General features: G+C 45.9%; 1 protein-coding gene across 1 annotated transcript in view; it reads left to right on the forward strand.

Annotated features, from left to right (window-relative positions):
* The window catches only part of FAT3 (FAT atypical cadherin 3), an 801,278-nt gene that overhangs the window by 732,367 nt on the left and 48,376 nt on the right, over positions 1-20,535 (forward strand). Inside the window, 2 exon segments of the mRNA XM_027532628.1 lie at positions 5,059-5,256; positions 9,057-9,855. Of these exon segments, the coding sequence (XP_027388429.1) occupies positions 5,059-5,256; positions 9,057-9,855 (997 nt within the window).

Below are 20,535 nucleotides of genomic sequence, written 5' to 3' on the forward strand. Positions count from 1 at the left end.
GCTAATTACTTTACAATATTGCTGTGGTTTTTGCCACACATTGACATGAATCAGCCATGGGTGTACATGCGTCCCCATCCTGAACCCCTCCTCCCACCTTCCTCCCCATCCCATCCCTCAAGGTCATCCCAGAGCACCAGCCCTGAGCCCCCTGTCTCATGCATAGAACCTGGACTGGTGATCTGTTTCACATTTGATAATATACATGTTTCAATGCTACTCTCTCAAAGCATCCCACCCTTGCCTTCTCCCACAGAGTCCAAAAGTCTGTCCTTTACATCTGTGTCTCTTTTGCTGTCTTGCATACAGGGTCATCGTTACCATCTTTCTAAATTCCATATATATGCGTTAATATACTGTTTTGGTAGTTTTCTTTCTGACTTACTTCGCTTTGTATAATAGGCTCCAGTTTCATCCACCTCATTAGAACTGATTCAAATGCATTCTTTTTAATAGCTGAGTAATATTCCATTGTGTACATGTACCACAGCTTTCTTATCCATTTGCCTGCCAATGGACTTCTAGGTTGCTTCCATGTCCTGGCTATTGCAAACAGTGCTGTGATGAACACTGGGGTCCACGTGTCTCTTTCGATTCTGATTTCTTCAGTGTGTATGCCCAGCAGTGGGATTGCTGGGTTGTATGGGAGGTCTGTTTCCAGTTTTTTATGGCATCTCTACACTGTTCTCCATAGTGGCTGTACTAGTTTGCATTCCCACCAACAGTGAAGTGGGTTCCCTTTTCTCCACACCCTCTCCAGCATTTATTGTTTGTAGACTTTTTGATAGCAGCCATTCTGACCAGCGTAAGATGGTACCTCATTGTGGTTTTGACTTGCATTTTTTCTGATAATGAATGATGTTGAGCATCTTTTAATGTGTTTGTTAGCCATCTGTATGTCTGCTTTGGAGAAATGTCTGTTTAGTTCTTTGGCCCATTTTTTGATTGGGTTGTTTATTTTTCTGGAATTGAGCTGCATAAGCTGCTATTATTTTCTCCCATTCTGAAAGCTGTCTTTTCACCTTGCTTATAGTTTCCTTCATTGTGCAAAAGCTTTTCAGTTTAATTAGGTCCCATTTGTTTATTTTTGCTTTTATTTCCATTACTCTGGGAGGTGGGGCATAGAGAATCCTGCTGTGATTTATGTCAGAGAGTGTTTTGCCTATGTTTTCCTCTAGGAGTTTTATAGTTTCTGGACTTACATTTAGGTCTTTAAACCATTTTGAGTTTATCTTTGTGTATGGTGTTAGAAAGTATTCTAGTTTCATTCTTTTACATGCGGCTGTCCAGTTTTCCCAGCACCATGTATTGAATAGGCTGTCTGTGCCCCATTGTATATTCTTGCCTCCTTTATCAAAAATAAGGTGCCTGTAGGTGCATGGGTTTATTTCTGGGCTTTCTATTTTGTTCCATTGGTCTGTGTTTCTGTCTTCATGCCAGTACCATACTGTCTTAATGACTATAGCTCTGTAGTATAGTCTGAAGTCAGGTAGGTTGATTCCTCCAGTTCCATTCTTCTTTCTCAAGATTGCTTTGGCTATTCAAAGTTTTTTTGTATTTCCATACAAATTGTGAAATTATTTGTTCTAGTTCTGTGAAAAACACCATTGGTAGCTTGATAGGGATTGCATTGAATCTCTAGATTGCTTTGGGTAGTATACTCATTTTCACTATATTGATTCTTCCAATCCATGAACATGGTATATTTCTCCATCTATTTGTGTCATCTTTCATTTCTTTCATCAGTGTTTTATAGTTTTCTATATATAGGTCTTTTGTTTCTTTAGGTAGATTTATTCCTAAGTATTTTATTCTTTTTGTTGCAATGGTGAATGAAATTGTTTCCTTAATTTCTCTTTCTGTTTTCTCATTGCTAGTGTATAGGAATGTAATGGATTTCTGTGTGTTAATTTTATATCCTGAAACTTTACTATATTCATTGATTAACTCTAGTAATTTTCTGATGGTGTCTTTAGGGTTTTCTGTGTAGAGGATCATGTCATCTGCAAACAGTGAGAGTTTTATTTCATCTTTTCCAATCTGGATTCCTTTTATTTCTTTTTTTTTCTCTGATTGCTGTGGCTAAAACTTCTAAAACTATGTTGAATAGTAGTGGTAAGAGTGGGCACCCTTGTCTTGTTCCTGACTTTAGGGGAAATGCTTTCAATTTTTCCCCATTGAGGATAATGTTTGCTGTGGGTTTATCATATATGGCTTTTATTATGTTGAGGTATGTTCCTTCTATGGCTGGAATGTTGAGTTTTAAGCCAGCTTTTTCACTGTCCTCTTTCAGCTTCATCAAAAGGCTCTTTAGTTCCTCTTCAATTTCTGCCATTAGGGTGGTGTCATGTGCATATCTGAGGTTGTTGGTATTTCTCCCAGCTGATATGAAAAGAGCCTGATTCTTTCACTGCAACTGATTAATAAACATTGATAAGAAAAAATTCACCAGTGGGGTTCTCTCAAGTGTCAAGTGCTTTCTGTACATCTGTCCCCATTGTGGCCCAGCCCCTGGTTTAGAGTGAAGGAGGTTAGGATCTGGGAGGTTCAGTAGCTCACCCAAGGTCAGGCAGCTGTAAAGTGCTGGAGTCAGCATTTGAATTCAGGTCTGTCTTCAGAAGAGAGTATTCTCTGCCACAATGACAGGCTGCCTTTAAGCACTTTGTGCTGTTCTAGCAGGGGCTATTGATAGGAACCATCTCGTTTGTTAAAGAGGGATTGGCCATCAGGCTAGAACTGCTCCTCATTAAAATCAGTCTTCCATAAGCAGTTTGTTTAGCACTTTAAGCCCACCTGCTCTCTAAAATTAGACTGCAGGAGACAGTGACTTCCTGCTGGTATTCTGCTCTCAGAGAGAACAACTTTTCATCCTACCTTTTTTATTTTTATTCAAAAGATATCTCATGAACACAAGTCCTAAGCACTGAGCTACTTCCATTTCCTAGCATTTCTAGAAGCTGGAAGCCCGACTTCAGGAGGATCAGGAAACCCAATCCAGGAATACTGTCAGCGTGGAGGATTTATAGGAGACAGGGATGGACAGATGTGTACTGGGATGGCTACAGATATTCTAGGAAATCAGCCTCAGAATCACCCCTACGGGTTCCCAGGGCTTTGTGGGTAGAAGGGGAGATGAGAGTGAGCCAGGTCTCGAGAGACCCCCTTTGGAGCAACATTCAAGACTTTGAGTCTGGCCATCCATAGCCACCCCTCTGCACCCCCAGCCCTGCCCCACTGGGCCCCCCAGGATCAGGCTGAGCATCTCTGCTCCCTTGTCAGCGCTTCCTCAGGGGAACCAGATTCCTTCTCTGGGGGTGTTTGTTTTCCCTCTCCTCTCTGATGCCTTTTCCAGCAGCTGTGTGTGCCTGCCCCTCTGCGACTCTACAGAGCTTGCTCAGGCTCTGATGCCCTCCCCTCACCCCGGCGCCCTATCCCCTCTATGGTTTGCCCCCCCCCACCCCTGTCCCCTCGGGGCCACTGTCTCCCCCTCCCCCACTCCACACTAGCCCCATGGAAAACGGGCTCTGCCACAGCAACCTGTGCTTTTATGACACAATCCATCAGCCTGATGGCCTGTCCTCACCCATGCTCCAGGAAGTCAGCCAGGGAGGAACAGAGACTCAGCCCTTGAGCGGTGACCATGGCTCCTGTCCGCAACGTGGCCGTCTGCACTGTATTTCACCCTCCTTCCTCACGTGCGACCCCTCGGGCACACATCCTCTATCCCTCTCTCTTCTGCAGAGGAAATGGCTTTTAGAGAGAGAGCAAACAAATCCATAAATCTATTTGGTGTGGTGCTGAGGCTGCTGTCAGTGTGCACCGGTAAATCTTTGCATGGCTGGGCGTTTCCATGACTGATCCCAGAGAGAGCCGGTGTCTGGTTCCCAGTGACCCAAAGGCCACTTGAGAGGAGAAGCAAATGAGAGGTCTCTGAGGTTTTCCTCACCTCAATCTCTTGCAAAAAAAATAATGCTCCTCCCATTGTTCACCCAAAAATAATTTTCTTTTTCCAACACATGGTTCTTATAAGACAAATTCGGCACCTAAAACGTGAATGCACCCTCCCTGTGCATGACTCCTATCATGCAGGGTGTCACTGTCTCCATCTCTGTGACCCAGACTTGGTTAATCCAAAGTCAATCTCATCAGAAGGCCTGAACTAATGAAGCTGATTCCAGGCCTGCACTCTGGTAATGCTGAAGTCCAGACAGGGCAGAGCAAGGAAACTGGCGCCCAAGCCACTGAGGAATTTAATTTCGTGTTTTCAGAGGACAACCTTGGACCCGAGAAGGAGTGACTAAGAGTCTCTGTGTTTCCATCTGAGATATAAGGCAAAGTTTCAGCAATATAACATTGGCATAAGGACATCTGGGCTTCCTAAACTTCTGATGAAGTTGTAGATGTCTTTTCTCTTCATTCTCTGATTGAGGAATATCCCATCCCCTTTTTCTTCCCTCAAGAAACAGAGGAACTGTGTTCTGATGGGTGGGATTTAAAGCCCTATTTTCCACCCAATACATGCCTTTGTATTTCTACCAGGAAGTTGCCAGTATGTCTCCGTAAAAGTCCAGTATGGTGACACCGTGTCACTGTGTTGGACCTCGGCGTAATCGTGTTGTGACAAGTGTGAGGAAAGATTTTCCATCCCAAAAGGTTGATGTTTTCTTGCCTCTAGTGGATTTCTGATGCCATCATGAAGGCTGATGAGTACCGTGGATTTCCAGAGCCATCTGGGTGAACTCAGGGCAATTCCGGCCTTTCAAGGACAGATGGAGCCAGGCAGCGTCCTTGGAACCTGCAAAGCAGTTCAAGGCCAAGTCCTTGTGTTCTCACCTGCAGCTCATTGTCTCACGGGGCAGTCTGGGGAGGCAGCCAATGATGGGATGATGCTTACAGACACCAGCATTTTTCAGAAGACGAGATAATATCACAGGGAATCCCTTCCATTAAAAGCTCTGCTTTCTAGCCCAGCACTCTCAGCCGGTAATGATGGGTTTTTTTTTAAATGTGCGAAGAGGTGTAATTTTATCTTCCCTTTTAATATACTCTCTTATGCAGGAAAATAAGCCAGTAGGCACCAGCGTTCTGCAGCTCATGGTGACAGACAAAGACTCCTTTCACAATGGGCCTCCCTTCTCCTTCTCTATTTTGTCGGGAAATGAAGAGGAGGCGTTCGTGTTGGACTCGGACGGGATCCTGAGGTCAGCCGTGGTCTTCCAGCACACGGAGTCTCCAGAGTACGTGCTGTGTGTCCAGGTATGGCCTCACCCTCTACCTGTTGCAGGCCAGCTTTCTCCTCTACTACGGGCTCTGCCCCTTGGTTGTTTTGTTTTTTGTTTTTTTTTTTCTGTTGAGCAAGTCAACATAATTCATTACCGTGTAGGAGTGTTCCCCTTTTAATCTCAAATTCAATTTCACACCAGTAAAAGAGGCCTCTGTGTGTGAAATTGAACAGGAAGGAAAGGAAGCATCATTGTTGAAAAGGGACTTTCCTGCAGGGTGTGCTGGGCCGACGGTCTCTAGCTTAAATCTGTATTCTGAACACTTCTCAGGCTCCATATGAAGCCCAAGGACAACTCACTGGTCAAGGTTTACTGCTTGGGGGTGGTTGTCATTTAGTTGCTAAGTCATGTCCCACTCATTGCAACCCTATGGACTGTATAGCCTGCCAGGCTCCTCTATCCATGGGATTTTCCAGGCAAGCATACAGGAGTGGGTTGCCATTTCCTTCTCCATTACTTCTTGGTACTGAGAAGTATTTCCCGGATCACCCCACTTGGGAAACGACCAATCCTTGTCCTGGTGTAATGAAGCTATTAATTTTTCATATTAATATTGATATTTTCATATTAATATTTCATGACCTCTGCTTTTTAAGAGACCTCTGCTTGAGCTTCCCAGATGGCACTAGTGGTAAAGAACCCGCCTGCCAATGCAGGAGACATAAGAGACACAAGTTGATCCCTGGGTTGGGAAGATCCCCTGGAGGAAGGCATGGCAACTCACTCCAATGTTCTTGCCTGGAGAATCCCATGGACAGAGGAGCCTGGAGGGCTATAGTCCATAGGATAACAAAGTTGGACATGACTAAAGAGACTTAGCACACCACACTTCTTGGTAAGTTTCCCCAGAGAGGGGAAACAGGAACAGGGACTCGGGTGGCAGTGGCCTCCCAACATTTCAGCTTCCTCAAGGTCGTGATGTCGAATGAAGGGAGACCAAGAGGCGGAAGTGGCAGTTACAGGAAGGGCATGAACAGAAGCAGGAAACGAGAGAGTGCTAAAAAAACCCCTGGTTGCAAATTTTGCCAGTCCCAAGACGTGGGTCCCATCAGTGAGACTGAGTGACTGTTTTTTAAGCACAGTTGGCACAGACAGCAACCTATTATTAATAGTGGCAATGATGAGAATAGTCTTTTGTGTACCTTATCTCTTTGGATAAGTTATGGCTTACCCTACCCCACGAAACCTTTCAAATTAATGACTTTTGGCTTGAAGCACATTGATAAACTCTTCAATTGTCACCCACTCCTTCAACAATATTATGTAAATGACTTTATATCACAGTTAGAGGTCCTCAAGGTCAAGGAGAGAGTTTTAGTACCTTCTCACAGAAGCTACTGGGGCTTCCCAGCTGGCACTAGTGGTAAAGAACCTGCCTGCCAATGCAGGAGATGCAAGAGACTTGTGTTCGATCCCTGCATAGGGAAGATCCCCTGGAGGAGGAAATGACAATCCACTCCAGTATTCTTGCCTGGAAAATCCCATGGACAGAGGAGCCTAGAGAGCTATAGTCCATGGGGTCGCAGAGTTAAACACGACTGACTGATTTGAGTACACACAGAAGCCAGTACAGTTCTTTGCCTACCTTCTCTGGCTGTTAGCATATTTCACATCTCAGACTTTGTAAACACCATGGAGAGCTTTCTGCTACTTGTCCCTTAAATTAAATTTACCACCGAGGCCCACATTCTGTTTCCAGAATGTCTCGGCGTGCATCAGGTATATACCCTTTGCAATCTCCCCCCTTTATTCTAAATTGTCCCATACTGAGACTATTGCAAAACCTCCTGGATGTTCCTCTGGCTTCAGCTTTATTCTTTCTGATCTATGTCTGTACCCTTTCCAGGCTAATCATTCCACTTTGATTATCTCATTCCACTAAACCAGAGGTCAACAGACTATAACCCCTGAACCACATCCTGTCTTCAACCTGTTTTTATAAATAAAGTTTTACGGGAACTCAGCCTCTCCAGTTCATTTACATATGCTCTGAGCTGCCTTCTTGCTGGAAGTTGAGTAGTTGATACAGATCATATAACCCCAAAACTTAAAGTATTTCTTGTCTCGCCCTTTACAGAAAATGGGTGCTAACCCCTAAACTAAAAACATCTGAGCTCCCTATTGCCAGAAACCTTGTGAATTCTGGCTTGTTCAGACATTGAATTTTAGGGTTTTTAGGCAGACATGACTGTCCAGTTCTTCTTAGCCCACAGGACCATGGGTCTGTTACCTTACACCCAGTGGCTTCTTGCCTTTCTGGCCTCTGATCTTTGAGTGGGCAACCTCTGACCTATGGGGTCTTAACTCATCATTGTCCTTCAAGGCTCTACACGGTTTGACTTCAAGTTCAGTCCTATTTGCTAAATCAGTCTCCCTGTAAGTGAATTTTCCATTCTAGCATCTCTGGTTCATATCAGTTCAGTTCAGTTCAGTCGCTCAGTCATGTCCAACTCTTTGCGACCCCATGAATCGCAGCATGCCAGGCCTCCCTGTCCATCACCAACTCCCAGAGTTCACCCAGACTCACGTCCATCGAGTGAGTCAGTGATGCCATCCAGCCATCTCATCCTCTGTCGTCCCTTCTCCTCCTGCCCCCAATCCCTCCCAGCATCAGAGTCTTTCCCAATGAGTCAACTCTTCGCATGAGGTGGCCAAAGTATTGGAGTTTCAGCTTTAGCATCATTCCCTCCAAAGAAATCCCAGGGCTGATCTCCTTCAGAATGGACTGGTTGGATAGTCCATTTTAAAAAGCATGTGGTTATGGAAATAATAAAGATAACAACAATCACATTAACTCTCATGCATCAGGTACTTCTGTGGGTCAGGTCTGTGCCAAGTATGTTGCAATCACGTGAGTCTTAATCCCCACAGTACAAGAATCCTGTGAAGTAGATAGGACTATTTCACTCAAATAAGATACAAAAATTGAAGCTTGAAGAAGTTAAGTGACTTATTCCAGGCCAGACACATAGTTAGAGGAAGAGCAAAGATTTGAACTCGGGTCCATGAGATGACCAAGCTCCTGCTTTCACACTGCCTTCCACATACAAGGACATATCTCCTGAGGTATCTCCTGGCCGCCCCCATCCTGAGATACCCACCCTGGGGCCCCAGCTGCTGCGAATCTGCCCTTTGCAGAAGTCCTCCGGCATTGACCACCTTCACGTTGTATGCAGCAGGTCCTCAGTTACGATCTGTCAGGGTGTTGGTTCTGTCAGTCCTTACAGAAAGAAGGAAGACAAAATGGCTTTTTTCAGGCTTTTCTCATGGTACCACCCTTTATTCTAAGCCTCCATTTGTGTCCTTCTCACTTGAAATAACGTTGTTTCTTAAATGTACAGAAAAGTGCTGTCTGGTCCCATGCAAAGCAAAGAAGCCAAAGACAACCAAGATTTCTCTTCTAAGTGGGAATGTCACTTTTTGAGGCTCCGCTGTGGCTTCTGTCCTAAATTAAAACACAGCCAGCCTCTTTGGGGCACTGTGGATCTCACAGCACCCTGCATCCCTCCGTTCCAGTTCACCCCCACTGGCTTTATTATGTTGACACATTTTATTCTCATAGCAGAGTGCACTTATGGGCACCAAAAGTGATAAATCACTCCTCTTACTTATATGTACATGCTCAGATTTTGTAGAATAATGACAAGGGATGGAGGGAGCAGCAATGTGGTTAAAGGAGCAGACACTTTCTATCTGGGTTATGTTGCTTTTTTAAAAGTTATCATGGGCTTTTGCCTTACTTCCTCATCTTCCCTCCCTGCTGGGTGATTTTAGGCGAAAGATTCTGGCAAACCTCAGCAAGTGTCTCACTCCTACGTCCGAGTGCGGGTCATTGAGGAGAGTATCCATAAGCCCACAGCCATCCCCCTGGAGATTTTCATCGTCACCATGGAGGATGACTTTCCTGGTGGGGTCATTGGGAAGATCCACGCCACAGATCAGGATATGTATGACGTCCTCACATTTGCACTGAAATCGGAGCAGAAGAGCTTGTTCAAGGTGAACAGTCACGATGGGAAGATCATCGCCCTGGGGGGCTTGGACAGCGGCAAGTACGTCCTGAACGTGTCCGTGAGCGACGGCCGCTTCCAGGTGCCCATTGACGTGGTCGTGCACGTGGAGCAGCTGGTGCAGGAGATGCTGCAGAACACCGTCACCATTCGCTTCGAGAACGTGTCCCCCGAGGACTTTGTCGGTCTCCACATGCATGGGTTCCGGCGCACCCTGCGCAACGCGGTCCTGACCCAGAAGCAGGACAGCCTGCACATCATTAGCATCCAGCCCGTGGCAGGCACCAGCGAGCTGGACATGCTGTTCGCGGTGGAGACGCACAGCAGCGAGTTCTACAAGCCGGCCTACCTCATCCAGAAGCTGTCCAACGCGAGGAGACACCTGGAGAACGCCATGCGCATCTCGGCCATCCTGGAGAAGAACTGCTCTGGGCTGGACTGTCAGGAGCAGCATTGCGAGCAGGGCTTGTCACTGGACTCGCACGCGCTCATGACGTACAGCACGGCCCGCATCAGCTTCGTGTGCCCACGTTTCTACCGGAACGTGCGCTGCACCTGCGATGGTGAGTGCGGTTTGGAGCGTCCCCTCCGCTGCCTGGGCTGTGTGAGGCGGCTTGGGTTACCGTCCCCGCATGCACGTCTTAGTTCATTCACTCACTGGACCACCCACCATGTGCATTCTCACCGTGAGAGATGCCGGGGCTGCGGGGTGATCAAGACAGGCTCAGCCCCCCTTTGGTGGAGCGTGGAGCTTATGGGCAGCCAGACATACAAGTGGGCGGGCATTGTCCCTGCAATGAGCATCCTTAGGGGACCCAATCAAGGGGGAAGTTTTCCTGAAGGGACTATTCTCTAGGTTGAGATGAAAGATAAGCAGGAATTAGTCTTTGTCTGTCTGACTTACTTCACTTAGTATGATAGTTTCTAGGTCTATCTGTTATCTGCAGATGGCATTATTTCATTTTTTATGCCTGAGTAATGTTCCATTACACACACACACACACCCCACATCTTCTTTGTCCATTCATCTGTTGATCATAGATTGCTTCTGTGTCTTAGCTACTGTAAATAGTGCTGCTGTGAACATTGTATATGTACTTTTTTCAAATTAGAGTTTTCACCTTTTCCAGATGCATGCTCAGAAGTGGAATTACTGGATCATATGGTGGCTGTTTTTAGTTTTAGATTTTTAGATTCTTCAGATTCTGTTTTTAGATTCTCTGCAGAATCTCCATACTGTTCTCCACTGTGGCTGTATCATATGTCATGTGATATCACTTATATGTGGAATATAAAAAAATGATAGAAGTGAACTTACAAAACAGAAATAGACTCACAGACATAGAAAACAAACTTATGGTTACAAAAGGGGAAAGGCAGGGGAGATAAATCAGGAGTTTGGGATTAACAGATACACACTGCTGCATATAAAACACATAAACAACAAAAGATCTACTGTGTAGCACAGGGAACTGTATTCAATATCTTATAATAGCCTATGATGGAAAGGAACCTGGAAAAGAATATATATTATGTATATAAAACTGAATCACTTTGCTGTATACCTGAAGCTAACACATCACTGTAAATCAAGTATATTTCCATTTTTTCAAAAAAGGAAAAGTAGTAATTAGATGTGTGAAAAAAGTAGTAGAGGGACAGCATTCCAGTGGAGAATGTGTTTGTATGAGGCTTAAGGGCAAGATAGTAGCCTACACCAAGGGGGTTGAAAGAGCTTTCTGGTGATGACACAGGAGACTTATGAGCAGTGATCACACAAGAGCCATTAGGATGAAGTCCTAGAAATCATCCCAAAGCAGTGGGAGCCATCGGCTGGTTTGAGGTGGAGAAGTCACAGAATCAGTCTGTATTTCACGGAGAGCTTGCTGACTGCTAAGGGGATGGGTTAGATGGGCCGGGCCGGAGGCAGGGAAACAAATTCAGAAGCTACCAGGGTGCGTAAGGGCAGCTGGGTTTGCTTGAGTGAAACCTGAGGGCCAGATGTTCGGGAGCACAATTGGGGGTGGGTTCGGCCCGCAGAGTGGCGGAGATGGAATGGTTCCTGTTTGTCGATGTAACTAGAGTCACTGAACTTTGACCTTCCCTGCTCAGAGGCCATAGCTGCACAGAGTCAACCATGGTGGTCAGCAAGAAGCATTGCTCGCTCCCTCTTTTTTTCTCTGACACGTGGTGCTATAAATTCACTGCCCTCGTCAAAGAAAATCACACCCAGCGTTTTCCTAGCCAGTATGAACTTGACCCAAATGGACTGTGGCCGGAAGAGAAGCCATTCATAAAACACCCCTTTAGATCATTGAGGACAGACATGGCCCTCACCCTCTCCCTTTGCAGAGAGTTTCGAGTTGCCCTTTGGAGAATGAGTTCATCAGAAAAAAGCCCCGGAAATCACAGCTCCCTCCGGGAGACCTTTCTATGACCCCCACGCAGCCTAGAAGCATGCAAGCTACTCCCTCTGTGGTCCCCAGTGAGTTCTGTTTGTGTTTCCATCAGGTGGAGATGCAGTGATGTCCAAACTGTTGAGTATGTAAGTTAGCTCCAAAGTAATTCCAAGCATGCATGCATGCTAGGGGAAATGTGTTTCTGGCAGATGCCACCAACATGCAGAATTTATGAATGCCAGCTGTCCAGACCTCACCTAGGTTCCCTTTGTAGGCCAATTGATTTATGCACCAAAGGTCTGCTAGAGCCTTCCTGCAGGGATTCACAGCACAGTTCAAAAGAGGTTCAAGACAGGACAGGGCAGACCCTGCAGGAGAAGCTAAACCAGCTAATTAATCCTTGCTCTCTGAAAGCTTGTTTCATTCAGTAAAAATCTGCGGTGGCAGCAATGTTTTGTGTTAGTCACTCAGTCTTGTCCGACTCTTTGTGACCCCCTGGACTGTAGCTCGCCAGGCTCGTCTGTCCATGGAATTCTCCAGGCAAGAGCATTACACTGGGTAGCCATGCCCTCCTCCTGAGGATCTTCCCAACCCAGGGATCAAACCCAGGTCTCCCGCATTGCAGGCAGTTTGTTTATCATCTGAGCCACCAGGGAAGCCCATCAGCAATGTCTTAGGTGCTGCAAATTCAAAGTGAATAAAAGACACAGTCCCTTCTCTCCGGAGCTGGTGGCTGCGAGCTCAGCTTTGCAAGTCCCCATTTGCCTTAATAGTATTATAAGAAATGCTGGGGAGGAAAAAGGCACAGAGTCCCTGTCACAGCCAGAGGAAAGCTTTCGGTGACATTTAGATGAGACCAGAGACCACTTGTGTTCTGGGTTTTGAAGGATGAGTATGAGTTCATCAAGCAGAGACAGGCAGAGGGCAGGCTTGGCAGATTTTCTTTACAGCAGGGATTTAGAGGGGTGATTTTGTTGGAGAGAGGGGTCTTCCTCTGCATCTTTCATGAGACACTGATGTTATATTTTATTTTTTTATTTTGGCCACACCATGCATGGTATGTGGGATCTTAGTTCCCCAACCAGGGATCAAACCAGTGAGCCCTGCAGTTGAAACACAGTCTTAACCACTGAACCGCCAGGGAAGTCCCCAGAGACACCAATGGTTTATTTTACTTTATTTTTTGATTTAAAGCAACAAGATCTTATTATCTCACAGTTCTGTAGGTCAGAAGTGCAGGTGGATACAGCTTGTCATCTGGTTCCTCTGCTCAAGCGTTCACAAAGATGAAGTCAAGCTGTCAGACATCCGGGGCTCTCCAGCCAGAGGCTCAGGGGAAGAATCTTTTTCCAAGCGCACTTCAGAGTTGGCGGAATTCAGTTCCTTCTGGTTGTAGGGTTAAGGATACTGTTAGTCTGCTATTAGTGGGGACCTCTCCCTGGTGGCTCAGCAGTAAAAGAATCCGCCTGTAATGCAGGAGATTCAGGTTTGATCCGTGGCTCGGGAAGATCCCCTGGAGAAAGAAATGGCAACCCCCTCCAGCATTCTTGCCTGAGACCCATGGACAGAGGAGCCTAGTGGGCTATGGTCCATGGGATCGCAAAGGGTCAGACATGACTGAGTTACTAAACCACCACCACTCTCAGCCTTAAGGCGCTCCTTAAAGAGACACTGATGTTTTAAATGCAGTGAGTTTCAAGGTGGTAGCCTTGCCCAGGACTCTTGTTCTCGAGTCCCCATAAACCCTTCTACTCTCAGGAGACCCAGAATTCTGGAAGTTTTTGTGATTCAGTCCCAGACATCCCAGGAAGAGGCTTTCTCAGTCTAGAAGGGAGCATTTCCTGAGCGGTAACTCTGCAGACTCAGGCCCACCTCTCAGCCTCTTGCCACCTTTAAGTCACTTGTGTAACTAAGCTGTAAAATAAAATACTGAATTTTAGTGGTAAAAGGACCTCAAAACACCACCTGGTCCAGTCCCCATGTTCAGCAGCTTTATATGATTATTTCCATTTTATAAATGCAATAGCTCCCTGCCTTGCCCAGGGCATATAGCTGGTGAGAATGGCATACTGATTCAATGTAGTTTTATGTTGGGTCCTTGTTTTATTCCTTGCATCTTAAGAATAAGAGCTCTTCCATATTTTATTCTTGGGTCCTTGTTTTATTGCATCCTAAGAACAAGAGCTCTTCCATTTTGTATACGACTTATAACCCCGATGCTATGTACACTATAAGAATATTCAGATAACCCCATTGTTCCTGACAGACTGATCACCAGTCTCACAGACCCATGGCAGGATGGCAGAGGGACTTGGACTCCAGTAGGCCTGTGACTTACTAGAAAAGCCCACTACTGAGCCCTGCACTCAAATATAACAGGAGGCTTTGAGTGGAGCCCTGAGTCAATATGCATGTAGCCTGGTGACCCTAATTCTGGTGGTTAGGAAAACAAACTCTAATAAATCTCACAGCAAGATAAAATAGAAGAAGTTTTCTGTGGGTTCAGGGGGTGAGCTCCTCATTATAATACTAATAGTTCTCTCACTTTTCCAAAAGTACCGTATCAAATGAAAATACAGTGAAAAACTGTTAAGGAAAGCATTAAGCATTTTAGGCATTTTCTCATATATTGGAAAGGAGAGATAATTGAAGTCAGTAAATGCTCCTAGCCCACTCCCCCACACACACACCGTAGTGTTGGCTGCTGTTTAGCCTGGAAGGTTGGCAGATACAGTAAATGGACTTTCCAACCACTTGGTGGAATAATTAGGAGATAAACAGAGGTAGCGATCCTTTCTGGGCTGTGTAGAAATATTCATACAAACTTGGCGTCAGTAGTCTACCCTCCTCCCAACTTCCGTATCATCTTTCTCTCATGGAGACTTTTTTTGGGTTGAATTAACATCATTAAGCATCTTGAACTAAAATGCTGGTTTGCTTTGACACAATGAAAGCAGGCTTGAAATTTAGTGCCGAAGAGGTTTATTACATTCCAGCCCCCATGGAGCATCATGTCTGAGCAGAAGTTTAAGGGTTCTGCTGTCCTGAGATGGCTCCGGTACACCTTGGGTGTTCAGGGGATGTTGGCACTTGGGTAAGAAAACCTGGGGAATGATAAACGCCCTTGAGCTCCGATGAGGAAATCCGAGGACAGAGTATTGGGGCAGTGGTGATGGTCCATTTGAGAAGATTTTCATTGATTTTTTAAAAATCTGATCTAGATACATATCAAAAAGGAGAGACACTTGTCCAAGAGAATGGACTTGCCCCGAGACCATTAGCATTTAAGATTGGTGTGTTTATGAGTGTTGGTGGAAGTGGGTGCCTGATTTGTCCAGTCTTGGTTCAAACATGGAACCCCGACTTGAAACTGAAGCTCCATTCAAATGCATGGAGCGTCTGTCACGGGTGAGCTCAGTGCTGTGGGGTGAGGTGTCAGTGCCGGGCCCTCAGCCAGGGGCAGCCCACTGTCGGAAGGCTGTGCAGGGTGGTAGGAGAAGGCCTGAGGCTGAGGCCGCTGCCCTCGGTCTGAAAGGATGCCTAGAATCAGACAGGACATGGGGAGGAGTCAGTCCAGGCTGGGGAGCTGTAGAGCTGAGCGATGGAAGTGAGAAGCCCTGCGCAACCAGTGCACAGGTGGAGGCAGGGACCAGCGGAGCAGCTCACACTTACTGAGCTGGGCTGTTACTATTACTGTACCTGCTGCTGCTTTGTCTTTCACACATGTGTAATTGTAGTTAACCCTCACAGTCACCCTAAAGGATAGGGATCATTAACTTTCCTCAGAAGTTAAGGAAGCTACAACTCAGAATGGGCCGTTGACTTGCTCGGGATCCCACAGAACTAGTGCAGGTCAAGCCAGGATTCACACCTGGCCGTCCCAACCCCTGTACTCTCCTACCTCTGCACAGGTTTGAGAAAACTTGAAATTAACTGACTCCAGCTTCCCACGCACCTCGGCCATCCTATTTACTATCCTCCTGCCGCAGTAATGCAGCCGAGGTTTGAGCCCAGTCCTAGCACTTGCTACCTCTCAAGATGGACCTGAGACAGCTGGCTTCGTGGGCACCGAGTCTCCCTCCTGTGAGGTCACCCACTGCACTCTTTAAGCCACACGGAGCCTGACCTGTCTGACCCTCCCATACAAACCGCCTTCCAGACAGCTAAGGATAGTTACTAGGACCCCTTGAATCCTCTTTTTTGAGACAAACAGCAGAAGGTCCTCTGTTCCTTGGCCATCAAGAATAGGAGCTAGAAAGAGTTGTAGGTGGTGTAGTTGGAATAGAGAGCAAGCATAAAGGAAGGAGTTCTCTGTCTTACTTGGAGGAGTACGTGAAAGGCACTGGAAGCAGTGAATTGTCCTGGGAAGGCATTTCTGAGCAGAGAAAGTAGTACAGGAACGTTTCTTTACTACTTTTATTTTCTCATTCACTCATCAGTGAAGCAAATACTTTTCCAAGCCCTGGATGGGCTGCTGAAGTTAGAGTGGTGAGTGAGGCTGACATGGTCCCATCCTCATGGCCCATGAAGCAGCATCGTGCACTGAGCAAATGACAGGGAGCTCAGCTGGACTGGCTGGTGGAGAGACAGTCCCAAAAGGAATGTGCTGGGACAGGTCAACGGGCCTGCGATAGGCAGCCATGGTGACGCAGCCACAGTGACGCACTTCTCACACGCACAGTAAAGTCAAACGATGAAGGCTTCCACGAGGCAGAATGATACGTGAAACTCAGCCTTAACGAGTATTTAAAAAGCATGGGGAAATCTGAGATCGGATTTACACTTAGGCCAGGACTGTTTATTCCAATTCTCTGAGGACAGAGCCCATAGTCCCACCCCTGAATAATTCAGTGTCTCTGAACCTTAACCGGATTTCCCTACAAACTGGGCAGTTTCTATTTCTCATTCATGTTAGATGTCTGTGTGCAGATCCCTTATCTTTAGCATGCATAGAGTCCTGAAGGGCGTGGAGAGGTCTGGATGTGTCCACTGCGGAGGAGATACCAACCTCTTACCATGTGGATAATCCCTTATGTTCTCCGTCCACACACAGCGGCCCCAGCAAGGATGTCCTGAATGAAATGGCCTTTAGCTAGATCATCCCAGAAAACAGGGCTGAACAAAGCAAATACCAATCAAGATGATTCTGAGCTTTGGGGAGAACCACAGGAAACCATTTCAAAGCCAAGGGACCTTAGGAAAATATGTTTTAAAATTTCATGCAGGCCAGAAATTCTGAAGGGAGCTTACTGACGTATGTGGCATTGGCTGAGACATGGCACCTTGGCAAAGCATGTGAATTCAGGGTGTAGGATGTTTACCATTAGTTATTAGATTCTCAGTATAATAAGGCAGAGATATAAATCAAGAGGTTGAATAAGCTCAAAGTGGCAGCAGTAATAGTCATAGCTGGATACTGATGTATTAGCCAAAGGTACAGATTTAACCCAGGGAGCCGAGGGAATTCTGGGGAGATAAGGCACATAGCTCAGTTGGTAAAGAATCCACCTGCAATGCAGGAGACCCCAGTTCAATTCCTGGGTCGGGAAGATCCCCTGGAGAAGGGAAAGGCTACCCACTCCAGTATTCTAGCTTGGAGAATTCCATGGACAGTCCATGGGGTTGCAAAGAGTCGGACACGACTGAGCAACTTTCACTAAGGTGAGGAGAGACATACATGAGGCAGTGAGACCCTTCTAAAGCCACGAGAGGATTGCCTTTCTCCTCTCTGCAGGTTCCAAAGCCCTGAGCTTCTGCTCGAGTGAATTACGTTTTCAGCTCTGTGAAGGGTGACCAAAATGTCCACCCGAGCAAAGCTTCGGGAGGTGGGGAGCCTTGTGACAAGTAGCCACATCGTGTGCACACCCCTCCTGGCGGAGAGTCTTTGTGAAAAGAATCCCTCTGCCCAGGACAGTTATGAAGGGGCTGACCCCGCTGCACATTGCCTGTGACACTGATTAACACAAAGTTCTCCCAAGCACACGGTATTGCATACCATCTGTCAGTTTACAAATCGTGAATCTGACCCAAAAAGGACAGTAAAGAAGGGATTATACTGGAGCTCAGATCTCTGCCATGTTTCCCAGTCAGGCGAGTGTGTCCAGTTTGGGGACCCTGTAGTAATTTGTTTTTACCCTCAATTTTTTTTTTCTGTACAATTTGCTTTCACATACATTAAACCATCTAATGCTCACAAGTTTCGAAGAGTAATTATCCTCATTTTTCATGAAGGGGAAGCAAGACCCAGAGAAGTGAAGTGACCCCTTAAAAACTCTAACTGAAGGGCATATAGAAAATATATTAATGCATAATATATTTTAATAATATTAAAATTAATATAAATGTAAATATTAGACATATAATAATGTCTACTTCTAGTCCTTCCAGCAGCCATTAACGTTGATAGGTCCCACACAGGAAATGCTTTGAATAACTAGTCAGGAACAACATTCAGGGCCGCCGCTTGTCAGCACCACACCGTCCCCTATTCCACTGCTCTGCCTTCCAGAGGGGACCTAGGAATGGGGGACAGAGACTTCTCTGCCTCCTTCCTGCTCTGACAGTTGCTAAAAGCACCTGATCCTTCTGTCCTGCCCTGACTCACCACAAGTGGGCATCACGTGCTTTGGTCAAGGGGATGCTTCTCCCTTCATGCTCACCCTGGCCCCAAACTGATGGATGCCTGAAGATACAGAGCAGGTAAAGCTAGAGCCTGCACCCCCGGTGGGCCTCTGTTCAGAGAGGAGAAGAGGACAGCAGAGGATGAGATGGCGGGATGGCATCACTGACTCGATGGACATGGGTCTGGGTGAACTCTGGGAGTTGGTAATGGACAGGGAGGCCTGGCCTGCTGCAGTCCATGGGGTCACAAAGAGTCGGACACAACTGAGCGACTGAACTGAACCGAGCAACCATAAGCTTTGCAAAACAAGGTAACCCCTCCTCATCCATTGAAATCATGCTGCATTTTATGTTGCTAGAGATTTTAGGGCTTTGGCTGGGAAGAAGGTTGGTGTCCCCAGGACCCAGACCTAGAGACACAGGTTCAATCCCTGGGTTGGGAAGATCTGACATCCATCTGAGGTCAAAGGACATGTGGCATTGTTCAGGGTTGGTGTACAAAGGTCAAGTCCCTCTCATAAATATTTCAGAAAGGATCTAACTTCTTATCATAGCGGATAGAGAGGAAAGAAATACAGTGTTGTATATGGGGAGTAATTGGTTTCGGGAAAGCTGTTTCTCAGTAATCAGAACTCTTTCTCTGCTTGAAAGAGACTACGTTTTATACACTTGCTCATTATCTGTCCCCAGCTAAGAAGGACGTTACATTCACACTAACCTCCAGGCTCTAATCTGCCTTTGTACCTCCTTGAGCCGCAAGAGAGCAGATGCGAGCAGAGCGAACTGACAGCAGCAGCTGGGGAGCAAAGGTTTATGGCTCTTTCTGTCCCGGGCTGGGAGGCAGGGAGGAGGCCCCCTGGGATTTTTAAAGCATCAAGAAACTGACCCCTTGCCAGAACTGTCTCTTCTGCCTTAAGAAACGTATTAAAAAGAAAAAGAAGGAACACTAACCTATCAAAGTCAATGGCTGCTGGAATGAATAGAAATATGTATCATTATATGTCTAATATTTACATTTATATTAATCTTAGAATGCACTTATTATAATGTATTGATATAGCTTCTATCTGTCCGCCAGCTGGAGTATTTATAAGGGGGACTGGATCTAACATAATTCATTAGTTTGATGAATTTAATTATCTAGGTTCTATTGTTATGACATGGGCTTCCCAGGTGATGCAGTGGTAAAGAATCTGCCTACCAGTGCAGAAGAAGCAGGAGACACGGGTTTGATCCCTGGATTGGGAAGATCCCCTGGAGAAGGAAATGGCTACCCATTCCAGTATTCTTGCCTGGGAAATCCCATGCACAGAGGAGACTGGTGGGCTATTATAGTCCATAAAGTCACAAAGAGTCCAATCCTACTGAGCAACTGAGCACACACATGGTTATAATATAAGGAAAGAAGAAGAAAAGAACTGTGAATTTGAACTCCAGTTGCTGGTCTAAGTGACTCTGCTGTAACCCAATATAAGTGATATGGTTGATAAAGTGAGAAGCCCAATGCTAATTAGCAGGGCAGGACTTGTGACAAAAGGAAAGGTCAAAATATGTGAATAAAAGGTAGAAGTATTCAAATACTGTGTTTATTCTGAAATATAGTGTCTAGCCTTTAATATTGGAGAAGGCAATGGCACCCCACTCCAGTACTCTTGCCTGGGAACTCCCATGGATGGAGGAGCCTGGTAGGCTGCAGTCCATGGGGTTGCTAAGAGTTGGACATGACTGAGCGACTTCACTTTCACTTTTCACTCTCATGCACTGGAGAAGGAAATGGCAACCCACTCCAGTGTTCTTGCCTGGAGAATCCCAGGGACGGAGGAGCCTGGTAGGCTGCAGTCCATGGGGTCGCACAGAGTCGGATACGACTGAAGTGACTTAGCAGCAGCAGCCTTTATTATAAGCCCTTACAGCTTTTTTTTTTTTTTTTTTTTTTTAATGTTACCATAACTCCTGGAAGAAGAAAATAGCTTTGCTATCATGGGTCTGGAAATTATCTAGTCCTCTTTTCCCCCTTTGAAACAGAGGTTTTTAAACTGCATTTTTGATAATGCAAGTTTTCTAAGCAGTGAAGCTATTGCATTAGTGTAGAAAAGACTATGAATGTAGTATATGTCGCTATGTCTCAAACACAGACTTCTATAGAAAGGACATCTTTTGGCTGGCTAAAATAGGACGTAGAAAAAGACACATCCATGGAACAGAGAGGAATAGATTTCTTAA

The sequence above is a fragment of the Bos indicus x Bos taurus genome, chromosome 29 (assembly GCF_003369695.1).
Source record: "Bos indicus x Bos taurus breed Angus x Brahman F1 hybrid chromosome 29, Bos_hybrid_MaternalHap_v2.0, whole genome shotgun sequence".
NCBI lineage: Eukaryota > Metazoa > Chordata > Mammalia > Artiodactyla > Bovidae > Bos > Bos indicus x Bos taurus.